Genomic DNA, 26,952 nt, shown 5'->3' with positions numbered 1-26,952 from the left:
CAATTGCCAAACTGCAGACCCGAGAACAGAAAGAATTAAACAGAAGTAAAATCAAATGGCTTCTGAGGTAAGAGAAATGCAAACTTAGTCAGATACAGAAGCAAGTTACCTTGGAGAATGCTAAGGATAATATGTTGTTGTTAAAACAATAAATAACTATTGATAACCCATGCCTAAACACTGTCCAAAAGGACAAATATCATTTTTTACACAAATAAATGTCACTGCATGGAAATACATACTAGAAATGCTTTTACAAGAACTTACCTCTCTTTTTTTAGCTTCATTTGTGCTGTACTTTGGAAAGAGGTAGGAAAAAATATTCCCACAGCAGCAGGCAACATGTACCAAGGGACCCTCCTTTCCTAAACTCAAACCTGATGCAACAGCCAAGACTAAAGTAATTGTTTTTATCATCAAAGTCCACTTCCCCAAGTACCCTCTGATGATGAAGCCACTCAAAATCGTTTTTATCTGTAAGAAAGAAAAAACAGTATCTGTTACTCTATTCTGCTTCTTTTTTCAGAAAATATTTCAATTTATAATTTTAGCTATGTAACTTCACAAATAGCCTTTTCAAATTACTAACTTTATCACACTTTAAAAGGTGTGTTGTTCAGATTGCTACACTAAATCCATTTGGTTGCCATGGGCTTTCCACTGGCAACTTAGTCTAAAACACTGGACAGTAACATATAACTACATTATCAATTACATTTAGTAGAAAATTAATCTGCAGTAGCTTCTAAGACTAATTAATTGGTTTATGATGTCAATTATCAAGTGAAAGTCAGAAAAATAATCTGCAAAAGCTACACTCAAGGTCATCTATTATAGCAGTATCACCTATGCAACAATTTTACCCCTCTGTTCTCTCCTTGTGTTTATCATCTCTACATAAACACTCGACAGCAGATTCCTTGACGTAAAGATGGAAGAGGAGCCTTTTTCCACTAGAAAATATGTGCCACTTGCCTAAGGTATTAATTTGCCTAACGGTGTCTTATTGTTAACCTCGAAAATATGCCCACATATAGGAAACCATACAGTTATCATAGGAAAGGACAAGATGTCTATAAATAAGAAATACAGAAAACACTGGGCAGATGTGACTAGAAAGTAAAGGTTAAATTTGGAAACCAATTTAGGATGAAATCTCTTCTGGAATAGTGGCATAGAACTACTCCTGGTTTATTCAGAGGCAAGATTTGTCCTTCAGCTTCTACAATACACATACAGAAATATTTACAGAATGGAGAAGTGAGACTGACCAGACTTGGACTTTGAGTTTTCCCTCCCACTGCATACAGTGGCAGACAGAAATTATGAAAACAATGAAGCTTTGAGGCTCATTTTACTTTGTGACTGCGGGTTTGTGCTAGCTAAGACAATTAAAGCCAGCACCACAAAACATCAATTGCTGTATCAAAGCACCTGTATTGAATGAACCACTGCTCTCTTAGCACCATAACGAGGGTGGGGACTGGGGGAGATTTAGAAATCACCTTCAGACATCTACTCTCCTAAACTAAAGGCTTCCTTAAAAAGTAGTCCAGCCAGAAGCATGCAGGATCATCTACAAACTTGGGAGATCCTCAAAAATTTGGGGCATATTTTTCTCAGCAACAATCAGCACAATTATATTATTCCAGTTTGAACACTTGTATTAATGTATTTCATCAAAGCCATAGGGGCCTCTGACCCTTCAAGGCAGAAGGAATTTTTACATTAATGACAAACATCTATAATGTATCTATTAGTTAGACCTCACCTCAGGTATTCCTGAGCCACAGGCATAGGGAGCAAATACCTTCACCAGAGAAACTGCTAAGAAGGCAAAGCTCAAAGCCCAGAAAATGTACATTATGTAGTTCATTATGTATGAACCTGGACCCTAAAAGTCAAACAAAACCAAAGTCAGAATATAAATTTGAGGTAGAAACAAACCCATCACTTAAAATAACACAGAGGTACTCTTGCTGCAAGTCAACTTACAGACACATTTTGAGGGACAGTAATTACTACCAAGCCAAGAAGGAGTGGGTTTTGTTTGAAAAGCATAAATTCATGACACCTGCACATAATCAAAGATTCAGCTATAGAAGTAGAAAGTATTCTAATATTTCACCTCAAAAAGGAAAACTAAACACAGTACAGTTATTTCTGAATAGCTGTTAGCTGCTAAAATCTAATGAATACTGGGTAAATATTTAAACATTTTGTGCTAGAAAAAAATAAAAACAATCTATTCTTAGTTATCAGGGAATAGAAACTTCTTTTTAATTGTTCTATTTATAGCTATGATCAAGAATACAAGTTCTTATGTTATTAACAGTTTTGTACTCTCACAAATTCCTTATACCTCCAACACTGGCTGCTGCCCCTTTGTAGTGCATGGCATACACATCTATTACACTATAACCTATTAATCAATTCAAATGTTGGAAAATAGAGCAGAAAGCACAACTCAAATCTAACTCAAACCCTAACCTTAAGACCATTATTTTCTTTCTGTGTTCAGTTGAGCTGTTGAGCAAGATTGTCAAAGAATGGATATATACTTACTTCTGCTTGCCCAATTATTAGTTCTGCCCACGTTTTCCACTGTGGACATTTATCCCTCTCTTCAAATGTAGTTTCATTTGAACCCCAACAACACTGTTCATGGTTAAACCACAAAGCACTAAGGCAAATGCCTTCCTTTAAGTCAGTCATCCAGTCAGCAGCAATGTCTATTAATCCTGCCAATGCCCCTGTTGTAGAACAGTTCTGTGTTAATATTCTGGTGAACAGGAATAACACACACAGCTAAAATTAAGAAATGTGCTGGTATTAATTGATGCAAATTGGAATTACAGAAAACTTAAAAGAAACGGACATTTAAGATATTACTGATTTCTATGAATATATCCTATTTGCCATGTGGTAAGATTCGTATTTCCTGATGAATCTAGTACCATATATACTTCACAAGCTAAATGCATCTTTTTTTTTTCCTATGCCACAGTTCTCCAAAAGATCCTGAGACAACCAAAGGCAAAGGCAGTACTTCAATAAAACAAAACTTCAACCAAAATAATTCAAATATCCAAACATAAGATCTCTCTATGACTGAAATAAAGGTTGTACCATTTAAGATTCACTAGACTCATACAACAGAAATAAACTGAAACTGAAAAACAGTTCAGAACAGCTCAGAAACATAACAAAACAATTTTAATATGCATAGCAGCTTGGGGGGTGGAAACACAATAATGCACGCTCCCACTCAGATTATCACAAGCAATTTCCAGTAATTATACACTCCAAATTTTCACATTCAGAGACATATACATGCAACAAACTTTGCACATATATTAATTTATATGTTATTTGTGAAAGCAATTATGTATATATTTAAGTAATAATTAGACAGTCATTGTGCTTTTTTAACAGGCACAGCCATATTCTGCAACTAATCCAATTGTCCTAGTCATTAATCTAAGACCTCCATTTGAACTACTTTTCTGGAAAAACTGGGTACAAAGTTTGTGACTTCTCACTCCTGCACATTTTGGTCACTCTTAACCATGCTGACAGAAAGCAGCACTGCATGACACTGGGGTCACAAACTAACAGAGTATTTTAGCTAAAAAACTCATTCTAAAATATATTAAAAAGAAAAGACAGAGTAAAAGAAGAGGCCAACAAACTCTACCTGTTAAAGTTAATATTTTCATTATAACAACCTCTAGAAAGGCATGACATCAACATATAAGTAGACCTTGCTTAGGTATAAACCCTTGCTTTACAAATAAGTGTGTTTATCAAAACTATTACAAATATACCAGAGCTACTTTTTGGTCCATGAATAAGCTAATGGGTTCAGTCAAGTTCCTAGAATAAAAAAAATAAAACCAAAACAAATTCAGAGCAGAAAATCCTACTAGCACAATCAATTAATACAGTTTCACAAGAAAAAAAATAACAGAATGTGAAAACACTCATCTCAATCATAGGATTAAAGAGCACTGACAGTTTAGTAGGTGGATGTTCAATAACTCTGAAAAACTCTAAATTTAGTGAGGACTTTGTTTTCCATTTGATTAGTAAATGCTCCTCTCAAACTGTTAAAGCCTGTAAATCAAGACAGTCAACATTTTCCTTCCCTCATGGAATTACAGTGGTAGCCTGAACAAGTTCCTATCCACGTTGGCTGATAACATAGAAATGAAAAGCACAGTAACCATACTTACTGACAAATTTAAGAAAGAAATTCTCTAGTTTTTAATTTACCTGATGCCAAACCAGTTAGTGTGACTACTAGCCATCCTGACCATGCATCGTACAAACTTTTTGTCATCTCCCATGCTGATTCTTTCTTCTTGCTGTTAATCTGCAAAGAGAAATCATTACATATACTTGTAGGTGTTTCAGTAATATAAGTGGGAGAATAAAAGTTAAGTCTGACACACAAACTGCATGACACAAGCTGCAGGCATACCCTCTCTTTAAACTACAAGGATTATCCTTGTATCTTGCATTTTACATCGATAAACCAGCCATTATTCATCGTATTTAAGAATTCATGACAGCATGGTGAAGCTTCTGCTAACTGGAAAAAGGGAAGTATAACATTCATTTTTAAAAAGGAAAAAACAGAAAGATCCAAGGAATTGCAGGCCAGTCAGTCTGACCTCCGTGTCTGGGCAAGATGGAGCAGATCCTCTTGGACACTATGCCGAGGCACGTGGAAAATAAGGAGGTGACTGGTGACAGTCAATATTGCTTCACTAAGGGAAAACCATGCCTGACAGATTTAGTGGCCTTCTACAATAGGTTTAGAGCACTGGTGGATAAGGGAAGAGCAACTGACACCATCTACCCAGACTTGTGCAAACCATTTGGGACAGTCCTGCACGACATCCTTTGTCTCTGGAGAGACAGCGGTTTGACAGATAGACCTCAGCGGATAAGGAACCAGCTGGATGGCCACAAAGAGTTGTGTTCAAGAGTTCAATGGCCAAGTGGAGATCAGTGACGAGTGACATTCCTCAGCGGTTAGTATTGGGACTGGCTGTTTAACATCCTTGTTGGTGACATGGACAGTGGGATCAAGTGCTCCCCTCAGCAAGTCTGCTGCTGACACCAAGCTGTGTGGCACAGTCAGCACGCTGGAAGGAAGGGACCTTGACAGGACTGAGAGGTAGGCTCATGTGAACCTTGTGAAGTTCAACAAGGGCAAGGTCAATCACAAATACAAACTGGGTGATGAGTGGATTGAGGGCAGCCCTGAGAAGGACTTTGCAGTGCTGGTTGAAAAGTGTGTTTGCAGCCCTCAAAAGCCAACTATATCCTGGGCTACACCAAATAAATGTGGCCAGCAGGTCAGCGGATATGAGTCTCCCCTTCTACTTTACTCTCATGAGACCCCACCTGCAGCACTGCATTCAGCTCTGAAGCCCTCAGCACAGGGAAGATATGGACCTGTTGGAGCAAGCCTAGAGAAGGGCATGAAGATGATCAGAGAGCTGGAGCCCCTCTCCTATGAAGACTGTGAGTGAGAGAGTTGGGGTTGTTCAGCCTGGAGAAGAAAAGGCTCCGGGGAGGCCTTAGAGAAGCCTTCCAGTACCTAAGTAAGCCTACAAGGAAGCTGGAGAGGGACTTTTTACAAGGGCACATAGGACAAAAAGTAATGGCTTTAAACTGAAAGACAGTACATCTAGATTAGATATAAGGAAGAATAGCATTCAAGTAGTTTTAGCTGATGTAACTGGTTACAAATTTAAAGTATGCACATATTTGTATATGTTACTAGATTAGACTTTAATTCCAATGTCCAACAAAATATATTTTCCAAGTAGTGTTGTTTATCTGAAGTACCCGTCTATGCCTTTCTCTGTCTTTGCATTTCTCTCGAACCCAGTCAATGGTATGGAAGTCATCGTATGTTCCTACTCCAGGAACTGGTTCATCCAGAAGGTCCAGCAAATGTGTTGAACTGTTGATACTTCCTCCATTTGTCACTGTATAATGAGTTCCTGTGGCAGAGGAGAAATAGGAATGAATTAATTCTGCAATAAACTACATATTCCAATGCTCATAACACTACAGCATGCAGAATTTCTAAACAGGTAATTAAGCCACTTCCCATAACATGTAGATTTTACTTCACTGAGGCCTCTCAATGCTGCATGTCACTGTTCTTTTTCAGTCATTCATCTGTAGGTTAAATTTGTGTGTTAGTGACTGCTTATTTCCAGTATGAATGTACTAGTCAAATTGTTGTTTGGTGCGCAGACTCCAGAGAAAATTCAGTCTAACAAAGTGAAGGAAATGAGCAGCTTTGACACATATTTAACTTGAAGTTTACTTCAGTTTATGAACTACCAGAGAAAAATCTGACTGTAAGAAAACAAATCCAGATGAGTTACAAAGTTCACAGTGCTTCCATAAGTTACTAGTTTTTTTAAATATCTGCAGTATTGATTAGCAACCCTACTACATGTCTAAACCAAATCTAAAATACATTATTAGCAGATTATCAATGCAGCTAAAAAGTAACAGAAAGATATGCAAATACTTCTTTCAGTTTTTTAATTATTTACTTATTTCAGATAACTCACAGAACAGTCCTCAGACACAAAAACTTGGAAATACTGTAAAAAGAAAATGTCTTCTACTAGTTTGTCATCACTAGCTAGTTCTTGCACAGCAGCTTGCAGAGCAACATTCCCAACAGTATTTCTTTCAGTGATCAGAGGAAGAGCAAGAAGAGTCCTGTGAATCTTCACAAGCGATGAACAACGTTGTGGGTTGCTTCAGTTTTCACGTGTCATTAATTCTGTACTGTCTTGACTATTTTTGAGTTCTTGCAGTATATTTACAGATCCCAAGTATAATTTCCTGGTGGATGGCTGCCTAAATGCAGGATGGTCATCATTTGCTCACCCAACACAAACTGCTTCGGCAATTGTAATTGCTATAAAAGGAGCTTTTATAACGAGGTTAATATAGACAATGATTCACAGAGTGATTACTCTCACTTGTTTGACTAAGAACAAAATAATTTGGCCAATAACATATGGCATACCACAAAAATCTATGTTCTTAAGTTGGCCAATACTTCTATGAGTCCAGATAGGCACTGGAACACATTTCACTAGACTTTAGACCTTGGGATGGTTAGGTAGGTGGGGTTTTTTTGAGTTGGGTTTACTTGTTTAATTTTTGGGGTTGTTTTATATGCATGCTCAGCTTCTTGGTGTTGTCAGAAGTTTCCAACTTAGAAAAAAATAAATAAAAGTCTTCAAAGAATGTACCTGTAAACTTCGAAATGCTATGAATGCTGCCTCAGCTCTCACCAACAACTGACAATTATATTTATACATAGGTAAAATGTGCCTTTTCCCTTTAAATTTGTGAAGTCTAAGATCTAGCAGAAGCAGTGTGACGTCTGGCATTATACGCAAATTCAAAAGTGTACCTCAGACATCAACTGCTTGAGAGGTTTTGCTTATGCCCGCTATAAAATTCTATAAAAAAGATGACTTTTCAAAAAAATCTTCAAGAAGAGAATACATATGAGGAGAGATAACTCCTCAATAAAGCCAATATCATTCTCTCATTAATACTGTTTTTTTCCCCAGTCCATGCCATACTAAATTCTTCCTCATCGATTCACCATGGCTAAGCCCTGGAAATCTCTTTCCAAAGCTGCTGCTAGTCAATTTAAAGGCAGATGTAAGGAAGCATTACCTATGCTTCCATTAATACAAAAGCTAACAACAACAAATTAAATCAGATTTGCTAGTAGAGGAAATTGTGAAAACCTTGCTTTAGGATAAAGGATTCAATTCTGTTGGCATCTCCAATTCTCATAGGTTTTCCTGCTCTGGCAGGGCAGTTGGACTAGATGATCTTTCAAGTTTCCTTCCAATCCTTAACATTCTGTGATTCCGTGACAGCTAGAAAGGAGGTCTAAGATACACATCTTGCTAGCTGAAAGGGTAAGATGATCTTGTTTAAGAGGTAGTAACAAAAATCACACTGTAATGATTAATTTAGGTCTTAAAATTAAAATAACAACAGAATACATTACGGAAATTAACCTCCTCTGCAAAGCAAGAGAATACAAATTCAGACACAACTTAATTATTAATCTCCTACAAAGTTACAGTGCAATCAAGCAGTTTCCTGAATGTGAGTGATCATGGTAGGACAAAAGCTCCCCTTTGCTCCAGGGAAGTTTGTTTTATGCCCTGCTATATATGAAGCAATACCAAGCTATAAGGATCATGCAATCCTATGCCACACAAGGCAAAGGAAAGTTGAGAATTATAAACATATCACAAGAAGTAACAGATGATCTTATGCATAGCATAAGGTGCTAAACTGGGATTCTCTACACAGAAATCATCAGGGATAGTACCATACTCACTGCACCTGAGCTCAAGCAGAACTTGGAGTAGACTACAAAAAATGGTCATTGCCTGGATGCAATAAAAATGCCCCTAAAACTGTTTCAGGTTCCTGCTTTGCCAGTGTTTGCTGGGATACTATATACTGGAATATAAATTATTTTTGAGTGATGGAGAGGAGACACTAAGCAAGATGGGAAAATAAAGAGGTGGTTTTGTATAATACTAACCACCAGTGGCAAACACCTGATGCATCTGAACAGCTATAATCTTGTACCAAATGAGAAACAGGCAGCAGTGATGACCTGCATTAGTGTGTGGTAGAAAGGCTTCTCTGTAGAGTACTACAAAGAGGATAACTAAAGAAGAATTTAAAGAAAATTATCTTTACCTATACTTAACACTTTTCCAAACTTCCTCTGCCCTTTCTTCCTTCTCTATCATTTCACACAGAAAGATGCTCATTCCCGCTATGATGATAACGACTGTCATCAGCATAAACACATGCAAATTCTCATCAATTATTGCTAGTTTCATCAAAGTGTTATTAAGTTTATTTTCAACTCCAAAGATTTTGTTAAGAACCTTTCCACATGATAGATCTTTCATCAGAACAATCTAACCTCCAAGCAGGAAATTATTATTACACTGATAAAACATAGCATTTGATTAAAAATAGTTTTCTGGACATTCTCAATGTTCAAAATGTACTTCCCCATCCTTTCTCCCCACTCTCTACAGATCTTGAAGTTTCAAGACTCAATTGTAGCCTCTCAGGCTACAATTCAATGCAAGTGCTTTTCATTAAAACACAAATAGCCTTAGTCTTAAAAATCACAAGCACTTAGTTCACAAGGTACACAGGCACACGCCTCTAACTATGGTTACACCTCTGTTTTCTGTATATATACATACCACAGCTACATTCTGCCGCTGTGAAGAAAGTAAAGCCTTCTTTTATAATGTTTGACTTTGCTCAAGGCTTTACTAGACTGGGAAGCAGCTGGTAAAAGTGGTAGGCAGAACTTTTATTATCACTGTTATTCCAAGTTAATCCATGTCACTACAGGGAGGCAAAAAGTAAGATACTGATCCTCTCAGAGGTTCAATACACCTCACAAGAATCCTTACAAAGCAAATTCAACATAATCCTTCCACACTTTGCAAAACTAAGGTAGCTGGCATCCCCTTATTAGCACACTTCTCCAATAGCATCTTTAACTATCCTGTATTCTCAACACATAACCAGTGAGCTGTTGCAATCACAAACTGCAAGACAATAAAAGCAACATGCTTCTTCAAAGAAAGGAGATTCTTTTAGGTGATTCAGTCCCTGTAGGTCCTGCCTGAACTACTTTCTAGGAAGACTGCTGACTTTTGTTATCCTTCCATGCATGTAATTCCAAGCCTTCAGCACAATTCCTTCTCAGCAATCAAACCTAGTAGTGCTGAAGAAAGTGCTTCAAGCAAAGCTGATAAAAAACCAAAACAACCAAAACAAATAAAACCTAAAAGAATATTGCATCATGTTGAAAGAAAAAAACTGTAATAAGCATTAAGGTTAATAGTAAAACATTGTACTTTGGGACACCTGATCAGAATGAGGTACTGCAAAAAGAAACAAAAATGCTACATGGGCAAAACTGGAGTAACAGAAGTAGATTCCAACACCATAAAAAGCTCAAACCTCTGAAGAAGTAGCAAGACTCTATGTATATTTTAAAATGAGAATGAAAAAGATACAATCCAAAACGATTTGAGAGGTCACTCTGCCTGATAGATAAAGCAGTTCTTACTACATATTTCCTCTTCCATTTCCCTTTAAATGTGAATTATACTGAATTGCTTCTAGCTCCCAACGCTGATCCAAGCTCCACTTTTGCTTAGCTAGACACTCTTGACATAAAGCACGAACAAAGAAGTTACAGAACTAATATTCTGCTATACTCACATAGGCTGTTTTATACATGTTGTGGTTTAATCCCATTGAACAACCAAACACCATACAGCTGCTCCCGTTGGGAGGGGGGAGGAGAATTGGAAAAAAATAAGACTCACAGGTTGAGATATAAACAGTTTATTAACTAATCTATAATAATAACAACAAACAATAATAATTATATTAGAGAGAGAAATAACACCTCAGAAAAGTGCTGCACAATGCAGTTGCTCTCTACTTGCTGACCAATATCTGAGCAGCAATCCATCCCCAGCCATCAACCTCCCCCAGTTTATTTGCTGACCATGATGTCCGATAGTATGGAATAGCCCTTTGGCCAGTTCAGGTCAGCTGTCCTGGCTGTGCTCTCTCCCAGCTTCTTGTGCACTTGCTTGCCAGCAGAGTCAGAGAAACTGAGAAACCCTTAACTTTGGATAAACATTACTTCACAACAACCAAAACATTAGTGTCTTAACCTTATTCTCACACTAAATCCAAAACACAGCACTGTACCAGCTGCTAGAAAGAAAAAATGACTCTATCCCACACAAAACCAGGACAATACATTACAGATCCCTTCTTGCCTTATGGCAAGGAATGTCTCAGTTTTTATTTTATATGTGTGCCTTATACGAGCAGCTTTCAATCTTGACTGATGTTGGAACCAAGAAAAACACAACAAAAAGTTGATTTATGTAAATTACACACAACATTTTTCAAATGCCACATAGAGCATTTTCAAAAGCTGTCTCCTCTAGCAGTGATTCCATACTCCCTTGTACTTTTCCAATTCAGATTTCTTTCAGATTTGAAAGCAAGCGTGGGCAACATGCAGCTGATGAAAGTTGTGGGTTTTTCTATACCTGGTAAGTTTTTAGCTAATTCATTCAAAAAGAAAAATATCACTTCAGCAAAAACTAATACCTTAAAAACACGAGCAGACTATTGCTGACTACTCACTATGTTCATGATAAAACATTTTGAAAGACTAACAAATCAGAACATGAGCTGCTGATATTCATACATTGTTGCATTTTTCACTTCACAGATGTCTTGGAAAAAGTTCTCAGTGAAGGAACCCAGTACATCATAAAGGTCTTCAGGGCCCTGCTGTCCTGTCCCTGTTATGAAGAAATGAAGAGCCACTTGACCTGGGTTCTCACATCTTGGTGTTCTCTCCTCTGGGGAGGCAGTGGGTTCCAGTTTCTACACTCAATGATTTAATAATCCCACTGAAAGCATGCTTAAAACACCTTGAGTTAAAGAAATAAGGAAGATAACAATGAAGCACCATCTAAACAATTCCACACAAGAAAAGCCTCTTGCAACATACCTGATGCTTCTAATTCCTGTATTAACTGTTCAACAATGCTTCCCAATTCTTTCCCTGTGTGCAGTGCTCCTTCTTTTCTCATAAAAATAATAAGCAGCAAAACACCAAAATTTAAGGCAAATGCTGCATTCCGGGTGATCAAATGGTGTATGAAAATATTTTTATGTGATTCTCCAACACATAATTATCTATCAATTACTTAATATCACCTACAGAACAAATCCACACAGCTACAGCCTCCACAGAGAATAAGGTACAGACATGTGCTCAGGAGGGTGGCTAGTATAAAGAAACCATACATTTATTACAAGGTTTAAGACCCCCTCTATCATACAGCATATGATACACATCTTGTGAATGCACACCACAAAACACACTGAACTGTCTCAAAATGAGCTTGTATCAGCTTACTCCATTTTATGAAACAAAACTTATCTCTCAGGACATAACTACACAATAAAACTGAGCTGATCTAACAGACTGCTGCCACCCAAACAGAAGATCTCGCTCCCTCTATTTCTCCCTCCCATTCTTGGTCACACACTCCCACTCTTACACTTGGATCTGTTACCCTTGGATCTGACTGCATAGTAAACCAAGCAATCATACTAATCCGACTAAGTGTCAAGTTTTAAAAATACCCATAAATTCTGCCATCACACAGAACTGCAATCAAGATTCTGTGCTTTCAGACAAGAAGTAGAGTCAGTGCAAGAGCAAGAACTGAAAGAAGAGATAAGAGAATGACAAAGTTTACTTCCTTCTACAGCAACATGCCGTCAGACTAGTTATACTGAAATATATAAATATACCCTTGTTAGATTTTAATTACACCTTTCTGCTGGAAACAATTCAAAACTTCTATGAAAATATTAATACTCGGACACTATTCAGTAACATCGATTTCACATAGCTCAAAACTCCCAGAGCTGGCTATGTTTAGAAACATTTCAGACTTGTGAATCCAACACCAGACAAACAATGTCGGTATTGGAGTCAATCTTTCGAGGTCTCTTCCAACCCTTAAGATTCTGTGACTCCACATGTGTAATGGCAGAGCAGTAACAGAAACTGATTTCTCAAAGCTATTTCTCTACAAGCTACATAATTGCTAACTCTTACAGCAAGCATAGACTAGCTTGCTGCTGCTCACACATCCCTTTTTCTAGACAGTGCACAACTACAGAGCATTCCCCTCAGCGGCTATCCTTCTGGCTAACAGCAGTGCAACGTGTTTCATTTGTGCTATTCTGAGCAGCATGAAAGGAGGGGGGAAAAAAAGAAACGCACCTCTGTGAGTGAAAATGAAGCTAATCAGTTTACACCAAAGGCTGAAATAAGCTCTCCCTGACATGACCAACCAAACCTGCTGAGTGTTAAAATCAGCAGGGGCTGTAGCTTTCCAGAGGCCAGATACTAATCCAAGGCTTTGCTTTACCCGTGTGTCCTTGGGTATTAGGTGGCAAGGGGAATGGAGACAGGAAAGCACCCCGAATGCAAGCCACACTGTAAGGATCACTTACACTTAGAACAAAGAAGATTTGTATACACAAGATCCATGTGCCTCAGATTCTTCTGTGTCCATATTAATATCTCAAAATTACAGGCTTTCAATTAAAAAAAAAATAGAGACAAAAAAAGAATTGTCAGCTTATTTAAATCTATCTTTAACCATTCAAGCCATTAAGCACTATTGTCTTTCCTGGCTACAACTGATTTTTAAATTTCAGAATCAGAAACACAGTATGCTATGCCAGAGTGCTATAATTCATTACTGTTCATGATTAATGACTTGAAAGTCTTAGTAATCAAGTAATACATTCCCCTTTTTGTTTAACTATGAATTTTCAGCCTATCTCTTCAGTTAGTTTCTCTAAACTGCATCAAAGGCTTACAAGCAAAAATTGGTCTCTGCATTACAATCAAAATGCATACAAAAATGGCAAAACTATATAAACACACACTGAAACAACATCATCTGGAAAAAAAACACCTGATAGATGGGAAACTGGAAGACTCTGAACAAGCTTTAAAGAACAAGGAGAAGAAAAAAAGTGTTACATCAAAGAATGGAATGATAATGTCCTCTCCTCTCCATTTTTTTCTGCCAAAATACCCCATCCAGGCAACCTTTTAAAAAAGTAAGGAGTTAAATTAAACCAGAATAGTAGCACTTCAGAGTTTAAACAAGAATTTTGAAGAGTTGCATCCACTGCAAATACATAAGAACCTGAGAAGATGGCAAAATGAAGGCCAAGTATTGCTAAATGTGTATAGCATAATTTTTTTTAAATGAACATAAATAACTGTCTTTTTATTTTAGGTGGAAAAAACACTTCTATTTCTATAATGTAGAAAAAAAAAGGCTTTATCATTAGAGATTATTTTTCTTGTAGTCTTAAAAGCAGAATGGACTATATTTATTTAGTTACGTCCATAATGTCTACGGACTTCATGTGTGCAAGTGAAAAGCTATGAGGATCCCGGGAATTGCAACAATACTACACTTACAACTTAAGATGAACGGTGCTGAAAGGAGATGAGAAAAATAAAAGGTATAAAGATATATAAATTTAGCTAAAGCACACATTACAAAAGGGAAGTAAACTATCCCCTAACAATGGCCAAGGCAGTAAGAGTCAGAACATACAGAAATATAGGTAATGAGATTTCTAAGCACTGCTGCTGCATGTATGTAAGAGCTACTTATATATTGTTTTGCAGGGCAAAGACAGGATGCAACAAAAACAGTAATTCTGCTAATACGATTATCCCGGTCAGGCCACATTCAGATCCAAGGAGGACATAATCTTGGTTTGTTCATTAACTTTCTAATATCTCAGATAATAGTACACCTCAAAATGATTTCCCGAATGGAGAAATACATGCCTAACAGAGAAACTTATCAGTCATACAGCACACACAAACAGATAACCTGTAACTACCTACAAAGAACTGTAGTTATACTCCATGGTACTTTCTGTTAATCACCAAAGTAAAATATGTTAAACTCATAACTGAAAATTCTTATCTCCTTTTTATTCCAGGAACCTTAAAACAAAGTGCAGCAGCAATTCACTGCCATAACCACGCTCAGTTTCTTCAAGTAATGCTTTTTCTCAAAGCACTCAATGTCAGACAACTATAATCACCTTTATGACATTTTTTTTTGTACTTAGTCTAAAAAATAATTTTGTTATTCTGCATCTATTGTGAATAAAATTTCAGGGTCAAACTCTAACTCTGAGCACATGTACACAACTTTCACACCCATTTTTACTTCAAAGGTCACACTGACAATTTCAGCGCCTAAGGGCTTTTATTTATTACTAATTCTTAAACACAGGAGGTCTGTAAGCAGAAATGCAGCCTACAATAAGAAAGTATAACTTTTGCCACCTAAAATATCTGAACAGGCCGAGTATGCATCTGATTCAAACTCTTCCTAGGATATTATGAAATATCCTCTGCCTCATAGCTTATAATAACAGTTGAAGCTGGGGCAAGGAGGCAGGGGTCAGAAAGGTTTCCCCAACATTAATACTTTCCCCAACATTAGTTAATACTATAGTCTAAGCAACAGGAGTTGCACCTACATGCAGTGGTGACTGGTGCACAAAAGTGATTTTGTCTGTCTCTCTCAAAAAAAGGTTTACTAAAACTAATTCATCAGTAAATGATGAATTGGCATAGTCTTTATATACAGAACTTTCACATCTCCTGGCTACTGACTCAATCGCAGATTATTTGTGAAACAGCATTTCATTAATTTTGCTTGACAGCTTCCAAAATTGAAGATGTGCTTATGCATATATAACAAATAAAAGGGAGTTAACAACCCTCATGCTTGCTGAAGCTGTGAACGGATGGAACAAAAGACAGATTCTGTTAATCTGGAACTTTCAAAAAGGTCCAGCTAGCAAAAATTATATGAAAATAAATCCAAAGGCAAAGAATTGAGCAATGTAAGTAACTTATGTACACAATATATATTCCATTTCTTATGAAAAAGTGTATATGTCAGCTACTTATGACAGACACAATCCCAGATCAGGACTTTAAAACCCCTTCTGTCAAGAGAAGTTGTACTTTTAACTCGTGTAGTTACCAAAGAAGAGCGTAGAAGCAAATTGTGTTCCTGCAGTTTTATTTCAGTATATCAGGGAGAAGGTGAGGAGGTCTGGAATGATGCATTCAGTACCACATAAGGAGGAATCTCAGGACAGAACTCCTGATAAGAAGTATTCAATTACATCTGAGGGGTTTTTTCTAAGAGATAATGGTAAGTAAACAAAATTAAAAGATAAACTTCTACCATTTTGTGATTCTGTAAATACAACTAATAAACAAATATTTTCAAATCTTTCCATTTGATGTTTCACACTGGAAAAAACATCTTAATGCAGACCAATGGGTCAGGCTTTTAATAATAATGTATTACAATACTTACAATACTTTGTATTTCATCTCAATGAACATTAGTAAAGGCCGTTAATTAAACCTCAAAGACTCCTAATGATTTGAACTGTCATTTCATCATTGCTGAGGTGCAGCCACTTTGGGTGAGCCGCTGCAGTCAATTAGTACAACAAACGCTTTGATGTTACAAAGGAGTTTTGCATGATTTGAACATTACTCTGCAGGACAGAAAAGCTGTCAGTACATGAATAAGGGAAAAGTTTCCACAGGCATTAACAATTAAGCTTGTTTTCTCAAAATGTCTTAATCCATTTTCTCTTAGTTTATTAAAGTGCTCTAAAATCGACATGAGAGGAAAAAAATTTAATAGTATCCTTTTCTAGACTCATAGACAATAGAGAAATGTCAAGAATTTACTTTAATTTCTGGGTTTGTGTGTTAGTACTTTAAGCCTTCTTTTGATAGCTAGATGACAATAACAGACTACTATGGTGATGGAAATCAGCAGGAAATACTCACAAATTTTAATGAAATCTATGGAACAAACTGGTCTGGAGAGACAATTTTCTTATGAGTCATATGTACTTGACAAATTAAGATTCGCAAGAGATTACAGTAACATTGTTGGGGTTTTGTTGTTTGTTGGTTTGGGATTTTTTTTTTTAATCTAATCTCACTATAGGAAATCCAAGAAGCATCAGTAATTTGGCTTTGAAATGCAGTATTTGACTACAGCAGTTCAAGATCTAAACAGAATTCAATGAAACTGCAAAAAGTGACATGTCACAACTGATAATTCTGTTGCTGGCTCTTAGTGATGTCACCACGACAGAAACACACACTTTAACCCTCAATCGTCTTCATTACAGGATTTGCAAACTGTATGTTCAATGACTATGCTCTAACATGCCAGATATCATTTTTCACTACAAATATCTACTTTATGTACTGTACAATCCACTCAAATCTGGTAGTTTCCAGGAATATACAGATGATCACATATCAATGTCTATAATTTGGAGAGTCTGAAAGTGTATATCTACAGTGGATGGCTGTTTAGCAGTTTTCATTTTTAAATATATCCACAAATCTAAACTCGCAGAATGGTTGAGGTTGGAAGAGACCTCTGGATGTCACCTGGTACAACCCCTCTGCTCAGCAGAGCCGCCTACAGTCAATTTCCCAGGACCACGTCCAGACGGCTTTTGAATATCTCAAAGGAAGGAGATTTCATAACCTCTCTGAACAACTTGTGCCAGTGCTCAACCAACCTCATAGGAAAAGTTGTTTCCTGAGCTTCTGAGGGAACCTCCTATCTTTCCATTTTGTACCTACTGCGTGTTACCGGGCACCATTGAAAGAGTCTGGCTTTGTCTTCTCTGCACCTTCCCTTTATACACATTGGTAAGATCTCCAATTCACAACTTGAAAACGTTCTAAGAAAATACCATCTTCAATTTCCCAGATGTGACTCTAAAATCTGACTCAGAGAAATATCCAGCACTTGCTATAGAATACTGATCTGGGCAGAGAACAACTTGCTCATCTCAAGCCATACTGGAACCTGTTGATACTCTTAACATATGCCGAAAAACATTCTAAGAATCACAAAAAGGCAACAACCTTTTATAAACTACTAAAACACAAATAAAAATGCTAGATTAACATGGAGAGAAAAAAAATATCATTTTTAGATCGATCACATCTTTACTCTTAGCCTACCTCCTAATACCATCACCATAAATGTTGGTAACTCCTAATTTTAGCCAATTTTAACAAAACTGAAGTGAAAATTGACCACATTTTCTGCTTTTAAATACCAGTGTAACCACCCAATCCAATGAAGAAAAAAATATCCACAGAATCTGAAGGCATAACTTGAATTTATTCCTACAACTTGTTTCAGTACAAAACCAAATACTTATAGAACATGTTACGCTTTAATTTTGCAGTAAGAAACAAAAGGCAAACTCAAAAGATTTCCCCCCCCCGAATATTGATAACAGTTTTCTTTTTAAATCTGCTTCCTTGCAAGCAGCAGCGTAAAGGACCTACCACAAAACTCCAGTTTCTCGACAGCTCATCAATATTCACTTAACTGACAAATTACAGTTGTACAGCTTTCCCTTCTCACATCAAAGACGTTCAACGGAGTCAAAAGCACACACAGAAACTTCAAAGCTACACAAACACTGCTCCTATTCAAGTTAGTGAAATCTGGCATTAAAATAGCCTATTTAATAAACTCTTGCCAATTTTATCATAGTCGATCGTAACCACAATTTGAGGTGGGGGTTGGGTTTTTTTGTGCATGAGATGGTTTTATTGATTTTTTAAAAGGAAACTGCCACATATCGAAGATGGAGTCACAAGCCGATGAGATGTGAAGCAGGGGTAATCTGCCCACGGAGAAAACAGTCACTGACAGTACAGGAATCAACCAGGAATAAATTCTCCTCCTACAGGAGGCACCAGGCTGGCAAAACAAAGCGATACGATAATTAACAAGCCTCTACCCCCCGGCTTCAAATCCGCAGAGCCGTCTCGCACATCCAGACGGGCAAACAAGTAACTCAAACGCAAATTCGGCATACCTCGTTTATGCAACTCCCTGAGCGGAATGCCGTCTTCTCCTCCCCCATCGTAGGGCAGATATGGGTCGGAAGAGACATCCATGGACGTGACGAACCCGACGCCCGTCTACCGGCTCAGAAGGGCCGCGGCATTTCTCACACAAGGGCGGCCGCGGGGGACGCTGCCATGTTGGACCTGGATCCGGCCTGCGCGTCGCCGCCGCTGCCTTGGCGCAGGAGACGGGCTCTGCCCCACCGCTGATGTCAGCGCGGGGCGGCCGCAGCCGCTGCCAGTGGCGGGGCGGGCGGCGGGCGCGGCCCCGCTACCTGCGTTTCCCACCGCCTGCGCCTCCCGCCGCGGGGTGTTTCCCTCCGGGCACAGAGGGAAGGCAGAAGGCGGAGAGGCGGCCGCCGACGCTGAGCGAAGGGCACGGATCGGGCCTGGGGGCGGCCCCCTGCGGGGCACCGCGCTGCAAGCCCCTCGCCGCCGGCTTAAACGTCAGAGGGAACAGACATGGGGATAGGCGTGCGGCTGGCGGGAGGGCAGTTGCACACGCGAAGCTGCCGAAGCCGACAGCCTTTTCAACAAGCGAACGGCGGGTGCACCGGCTTAGTTCAAACGGCTAACCTGAAAAACGAAAGCTACTTGCACTTACGTTGTTCACTGGAAGCCAGAGTTAATTTATTACCATTGCTGCAGAGGAAGCCTGTTTCCCGGTAATTTCATTTACCGTTTTCAAACACCAAAATTATTACCCCAAGGAGCAACTATGTAATCTGCTAAAAGGAAACCGCTCTGCTCTGCGGGGTTGGCTCCCACTACTGTCTCCTCCACACCCTGCCCTGTGCACCAGGTAGAACTTCCCATTCTACAGCAGTGAGTGTCAAGCTTTGAACATCTGTAATCGAAACCATTAAAGCAAGAATTTAATGACATACCTAACTAAAAGGGTCTAGTGTCTCTCTTTTTTTTTTGTGTGACGATTATTGTGGTATTACAACTGCATAACATCCATATTCATTAAAAAGCTCAGGAGGGAGGAGAACAAATGTAATAAACGCCAAGTCCCCGCTTAAGCTTGTATTACTTTACACGTTGACAAAATGTTCCAAGTCCCTTAAAAGTCACAGACTCAAAACAGTCAATAACCTACATGAATGCTAACCATGGTGTTCATGTGATACATCATCAATCAGCAACTTCTACAGCTTTGGGAAAACCAAAACACTGAAAATAACTGGTATCTAAAGACCAGAAACCATGGTCTGGTCTACATAATACATACATACATAGAAATGGACTACATAATTGCTTGCATTTGAAACAGATATTATTATGTATTGTATCCATATATTAATGTTTACTGTATGACACTGTACTGGTCCTACTTTCAGTTACTGTTAAGAAAACTATTTTATGTGATATTTTGATAGTTGTGGTATTGAGCTGCATAAGTAAGACGTGCATGTTGTTTTTCGTTTTCTTCCCTTCCAGCAGGTAATATAAAATCATTGTTCCCTGATCTATTATTGTCACTCAAGTGTTCTGCTTCAGTAAAACGTGTCTTACGTTAACTATGCTATCACTTAAGTTGCAGAGATTAATTTTTGTCAAACTACATTAAAAAATGCTCTCAAGAGCTGAAAATGGATATGCAAGTCATTAGACATCCTCTCCCAGTATAACACTTCATCTTGTATATATGCCTGTGTATACACACACGAGTTTCATAACCAAAGGATCCCAGTGAAATTATTGACACTACTCACAATTAAGTTGAGAATATGGTGCTGCGTACCTGCAGCACCAAGGCCCAGCTTCAGTTTCATCCATACAGGACATAAAGAAAGGAATTAATTTTATTATGCTTGCTTTTTCACCTAAGTATGACAAATAGACAACTATTTCATTTTTCAAGTGTATTGGTTTCTTAAATAATTTTCCAAGTGTGTTCTTCAGAAAGTTCTTCTTTTATACGCCAATGCCAATGTTATGACTTGTGTACTGTAAATGATCTTTTAAAACCTTAAAGACTATGTTACCTCCAAGGTTAAAGGGGACTCTTGAGACACAGAAACACAGTTCTAAAATACCTTCTACCAAGTTAAACAGACATACCCACTTGCTACCATCTATATAAAGAAATGCTTTCTGAAGAGTGGCCTCCCACAATCACCTTTTCAACAAGAGCAACTGAATCTTTAAGACCTTCAATATCCAAAAGCAGTGTGATTTTCAGAGCCATTATGCAGGCTCAGCATTTATATTTGCCTGTGATAAAATAAACCTAAGCTCCTCTGAACTTCAAATTATTCACATTACTGTGACTTAAGGAGAGATACATCAGAAATCCCCAAGCATTCTCAATTCCTTATCTCAACAGCACCTGCAAAGAGTCTGTAACCTTATTGAAAGGCTCTAAATAATTTTTTTTTTAATTATTCACAGTCAGAAGAAATATGATATTTTTGTAGCCTGAAGAAAGAATTATCACAGAATGAACTTTAATTTATTATCTGCATTTACTACAGGTCAATTACAGAAGTCAACACTATAAATTCAACTCCATGTTTGAGAGACTAGGAAATTAAGGATATATCTTGTATGAACACAGTATAGAAGATCACCACAAGTTTAAGAGTTTGATATCGTTACCCAAGGCTTGGACTGTCTTAGAACTGATAATAACAATTGGATCACAGCAAAGAAATGGCTAACTTGTTCACTGTTCTAAGGCACATGAAAAATTTCTATCCAAGTCTGAAATTCAGTCCAAGTTTAAAAAGAGAAAGAGTATAACTAGTTGGAGGGCATATCTGGTAAACTTTAGATACAATGTAGAACAGTGACAAGTCTGCAGTGAAACAGAGACATCTTGGTATTCGCTACATATAATTTAATATCAGGAAATATCTTGAAAATTTAACACATCTACCAAGGTCACTGCTTACAGACTGAAGACATTCCTTTCTTTGTCTAGTCTTAAAAAACAGAACAGTCATTATCTCTTCTCAATTACCAGCAGCTTGTGTTCTCATTGTTCATAACCACTACTACTGTGCGTATTCCCTTTCCTGTAATACAATGAAAAATTACGGTTCTTTTAAGCAAGAGAGAAAGAGAGAGAAAGCTACTATGGATGCTAACCTGACCTGACCAGTCTCTTTTTTTTAATATCTAAAAGTGTCTTCAATTTCATTTTTCCAAACTACTCTTTTTCTACCTGGTTTGAAATAATATCTGACTTGAACTATCTGATGATTTTACATTCAAAAGAATGTCAGCTATTTCTGTTGTGAAGTTTAGCAAATTTCAGCAGTGTAGGTAATGAAATAATGTCCCTAGTTAACTAGGTATTTGAGGTATTATGAAGTACATAACATTATGAATGTTTGTTGTAAGGCCTAAACTTTTACATTAGCCTTATTTTCCATGATTGAGAAACCCTTAAAATGGCCAATTTAATACACAGAACAGCTTACATGTTAACGACAGGTTTGTACAGCAGCTGGCTTTCAAGATTCCATCACAGTAATTATATACTAAGGCCTCCCTCAGCCAGAGAAATCCTCCATGTCCAAATGACTTCACACATCTGAGTGCACTCATTGTTCTCAACAGGCACACACTATGATTAACCATCACTTAAAACCCTTTTCTGCAAAAACACATGCATCTAAGTCCATCGTTCTAGAAACATCAAAATGTATACGAGTGGCACATCTTTGAAGCATACTGAGAATTAATAAAGATACCTTAATCTTCCCTCCACATTTTATCTTTTCCCTTTTAGGGAGAGAGAAGAAAAACTTTAAGATAAAGTATATGAAAATATAAGAACAAGTCAGAGGTTAGACAAATCAGATACTCCAAGGAAAGATGTTCTGAGGTGAAAGAACAAGGCCAATGAAAAGAAGTATCACAGAGGTATGACAGCCTGCTTACCCAAGGTTGGAAAGAAGTCCTTAGTTCTGAAACATTATTCTACCATTTTGTATTAAGTAGTAAGCTAGGTTTAAGGAAGACTAGGTTTAAGGAAGACAACCAAACACCTTGTGACATATAAACCAAACATAATTTCTCAGTTCCCTCAATTACTTGGTTTATTTTGGTGACAGAATATGTAATTTCATTGCATTAATTAATGAGAATTAAATTTGTGCCTTTTTATGAAATTCAAAATGTAAGATTGGGGATGCTGAGTGATTTCATTAAAGTAACAAGAGATGCCAAAGAGGTGTCTGATTATCACAAACGTTATGGGACTGATTCGAAAGATTTTTTGTGACTCTTTAATTGTTATTTTCTTTCCTATCATTATTCAAAACTAAAGCTTTTCCTTCAGCAGAGCTAGAAGATAATGTTCTCTTGAAAAATACTACATAATAGAGCATTTCTCAAAACAGCTACTATCTCCAACCTTTCTGAAAATAATTTAACTTGTAAGCACTCTCAGCTGAAAGCTGGGCATGAGAGCATCCATTTACAAAAGGTGTCCAAAGAATACACAAAAAAGAATACACTACTGTCCCACTCCTTTCTTCCATTCCTTTTCTTTCAAGCTTTATTCTCCTTTTCCCCCATTTTCTTCTTTTATTTACCCTTTGCTCAATCCATGTAGCCAAAATAACACCAAGTTTAATCTTTCATCCAGCTTGACTTCTCCTTATATTTAACCTGTCTCAGTTTACTGATTCTTTGGTCTGACTTGGTTCATTTCCATGACATCATTCAAAGTTGTCATCTGGGTCACAAAAAGCCAGATAATAAAGATAATAAAAGCAAGACAAAAGGCCTTGTACCCAGACATGATCCATGGAAAAAATAAGTAGAAAAAAAATAACTAAAAGCTGCAACCACGGGGCCGGGGCCAGGGCCAGGGCCAGGGAGAGGGGAGAAGAAGAAAAAGTTCAGGTATACATAAGTTCAAATTAATACAAAGTAAAAAAAAAAATCTTACATTATGGAATCAAAAATTTCACTCATTCATTAGCATTATATAGAATTCTGCTTGATCACAGTGGTGTCAGCAAAAGGCTCCGAGCTGCTATATTAAGTTCTATACAGAAGATCCCGTTAAGCTGTTTCCATTGCCCATGTCATCAAAAGCCTCAATGTGGCAGACAATGGAGGGAAAAAAATTTTAACAAGTATAATGCAAAGAGAAGAAAACAAATTTATAACATATGCTGTTGAGTAGTTCAAGGCAGATGGGGTTTAAACAAAACAGGAGTAAAAAAAACTAAACTGGAATGTGCTTATCAGTAATACACAGTAAGATTTTCTCTATTTGCATTTTATGATACAGAAAAAAAAAGCTTTTTAATCACAACTTCTTTTTCCATGAGCGTTTGTTTCCCACAAATTTGTAATTTTTCTCACAGCCATCTCACCCAAAAGAACACTTTATTCCAGGATCTAGCCTGGTAAACATGCTTCTTCACTGACCACCCAAAGGTTCTTGAATTATATTTCTACAGCATTGTATAACTTCCTGCGTTGCTTTCACTTACTATCGAGCCACAGAAGATGGTAATTGAAGTCAAACCCAACCAGCAAACAGAATGTAGAAGAACAGGTCGTATAACCACAAGCATATTGTGTAATCAATTCTGAGACTGACTTCCCCCCAAGGTAGCTGAAGTTTCAGTGGAATAGAAGTAAAGGCTTCTCACTGTCACATAAAATTTTAGGGTAAGAGATGAAATAAATAGGAAAAAAAGGTAAATAATGAAATCATCATGCAACTTCAATGCCTAAGACCAAAAACAAACTGGAAAAAACCCCAAGCGTTTGGTTCCTAAAGACTACTTTGACATCTTAGCCCAAACACTGAAGGAAAGACTACTCCCTTCAGCTTTCTTTTCACATCTTTCTGGGCTTACCCATCAGAGTCTTCTTGCTCTATAACCTAATGTTGCTGGAAGAAAATCCTTGATAACAGACTACATAGATCTATCAGCTATGAAAGGTGGGATCTTTCTGCATTGTTTTTATTAACTGGCCAGCTCTACACTGACATTGAAAATATCTACTTTTACTGTACTTGTTGTGCAAGGAGGACTTGGAAAGAAAAGCAAGCTGTTTTCTGCAAACAATTTGTTTTCTCTGATTTTCTAAGAGCTTCTTAAGTATCTTCTTTTTTCTGTTATTTTTCTTTGCAGGGTAGGCCTTTACTAAGAAGGTTCTGTTACGTTTTCACTTTTGCATACATGTTCTTTCCTCACAATCCAATCTGCTAAAGCGGTAATTATAACTTATCATCAAAAAGATTTGGCATCCTTATTAGGAAGCAATCCTAACTTACTTAGTAGCTTTCCAAAAGTTTCATGCTCCCTTTCCTAGGACTAGTAAAAATTCTGCTACTGAGATCATTCTGTTTTATCTCTTACCTAAATGCACATAAGGAAATGGGTTTTCTCTGTTAGACTGCACTTACACTGTTTTAGGGTGGGGTTTTTTTTGCCACTATTTCCAATTCACTGTTCAAAGTATGTGCTGGGGATAAAATTACAAGCACCTGCATGTACTCTTTCCTAGATACATTTAAATGTTAAGCTTACTTTCTGTCTTCGAGAATATTACACCTTCTTCATACATAGGAAAGCTGTGTGAACATAGTCCCAACAGCAGTTTTGTATGCTGTTAATACATAATAGTATATAATGCCGAGCATATTTGAATTCTGTGAATCTGTGAGTGTAATACTTAGTAGTGGTCAGAATAAGAGTTGCTACTTTATTTCTATGACATGCTCATCTTCCAAATGCTGTGTGAAGTTCTGATCCTCTCCTTGAGTTAGAGATATTAGAAAAGGTTCAGAAAGGGGAACTAAAAACGATCCAGAGCATGAGGTAGCTGCAAGATCCAATTGAGCAAACCAGAAGTTCTTAACCTGGAAAAGATATAACTGAGGAGGGAGAGAAACAATTAGCAATTGGAAATCAACTTTTCACTATTCTAATAAAAGAGCTCTTAAAATAGTTACTGTTTTAGAGGATCAAGACCACTACAAACAACAAGGGGAAGGGGAATTTTTTTGTTAATGAGTACATATTGCGTACAGGTATACCAAAATGTAAGCTATAAACAGTTTGATACCTCACATTGGTGATCAATAAATATACCTGCTTATTGATTTGCTGTAACTAAACTGTTGCTGTGATGCAGTTCTTTTTGGTGAGGCATTTGGGATTTTAATCTATGATTCTTTCCTCTCTCCTCTGAGAAGTGGGAGAGTGACTATCACCTTTCACAGTGACAGTGCCATGCGACAGACCTTATCAGAGTATGTGTATTTGGCAAGACAAGTCATGCTAGTTTCAGGTCACTTAGTCCTAGGGTCATATCAAACCTTTTTGTAACAGCAGCAGTTTCATTTCAGTAAGCACTCATATCCCCTAAAATCCCTGCATATCAACAGGAAGATTTTTCGCAGCTGCAACTATCAACAAAAAAAAAAAAAAAAAAAAAAAGAAAAAAAAGTGCTTAAGCATTTATTCTGTTCAAGGGTAAGTGACAAGGAAGTCCACATGTCACTCCATGCTAAAACATAGGCTAGTGTTAGCCTAGACAAGACTCCAGCAGTTACAGCTGTTATCAGCAGTACTTATATCTGGTTTTATGTTCAAAATAAAGAAAAGAAGGTGGTTCTTTACCTAAAGTGTATCTAAGCTGTTGGAAAGTGCCAAAGTATGGTGTGGGTGCTAAAGAATTGCTTCAAGAAAAAAAAAATCAATAGAAGAAAAATGTACTGAAAACCACCACTCAATTGAGGGAGGCCTGCAGCCACACAGAACTGCTATACAAGTACTCAGGTAAACTTTCACTTGCTTACTCTGCTCTTACTCTTCTCTTAAGCACTGACTTTTGACCCCTGTCAGAGACAGGATGCTTAGTTAGGTGGTTTGACCCAGTAAAACCATTCTTGTGTTTCAGGGACATCATGATACCCTCCATCCAGAATAACATTTCTTTTTCATCCAAGAAGATAAAAAGCTTTAACTTTAAAATACATTCATTAGCTGATAAGAATATTCTCAAAGGTAGAAAACACGTGCAGTCTGACATTTATTTTGTTAAAATTGTATCTGTCTCCTTTGACTGACCTGCAAGACCAATTCAAAAGTAAAATGAATAAATGAAATAATATTAAAGCTATGGTAAAAATTGTTTAGTACCTAAAGACTCTGTGGTCACATTAGACTTCATTGTTTTACTGTATGCTTCAGACTCTTCTTTCTACATACCTACATATATGCCATCACATTTCCTCTGCTCTCATTCCT

General features: G+C 37.4%; 1 protein-coding gene across 5 annotated transcripts in view; it reads right to left on the bottom strand.

Moving 5' to 3' along the window:
- Positions 1 to 26,952, bottom strand: part of CLCN3 (chloride voltage-gated channel 3) — a 71,340-nt gene that overhangs the window by 22,114 nt on the left and 22,274 nt on the right. For 2 of the 5 annotated variants that reach the window (XM_061992036.1, XM_061992039.1), the window contains exons 1-6: positions 18,685 to 18,887; positions 5,863 to 6,020; positions 4,276 to 4,375; positions 2,566 to 2,753; positions 1,772 to 1,894; positions 268 to 474 (exon numbers count right to left, since the gene is read on the bottom strand). In XM_061992036.1, coding sequence (XP_061848020.1) covers positions 268 to 474; positions 1,772 to 1,894; positions 2,566 to 2,753; positions 4,276 to 4,375; positions 5,863 to 6,020; positions 18,685 to 18,766 — 858 coding nt within the window. In that variant the 5' untranslated portion in view covers positions 18,767 to 18,887. Of the gene's footprint in view, positions 1 to 267; positions 475 to 1,771; positions 1,895 to 2,565; positions 2,754 to 4,275; positions 4,376 to 5,862; positions 6,021 to 18,684; positions 18,888 to 26,952 lie in introns of those variants that run through there. The other 3 variants (XM_061992035.1, XM_061992038.1, XM_061992037.1) reach the window with 2 other exon arrangements.

This window comes from Colius striatus, chromosome 3 (assembly GCF_028858725.1).
Source record: "Colius striatus isolate bColStr4 chromosome 3, bColStr4.1.hap1, whole genome shotgun sequence".
NCBI lineage: Eukaryota > Metazoa > Chordata > Aves > Coliiformes > Coliidae > Colius > Colius striatus.
The sequence above is the reverse complement of the archived record's forward strand: the minus strand, read 5'-3'. Positions and strand labels throughout refer to the sequence as shown.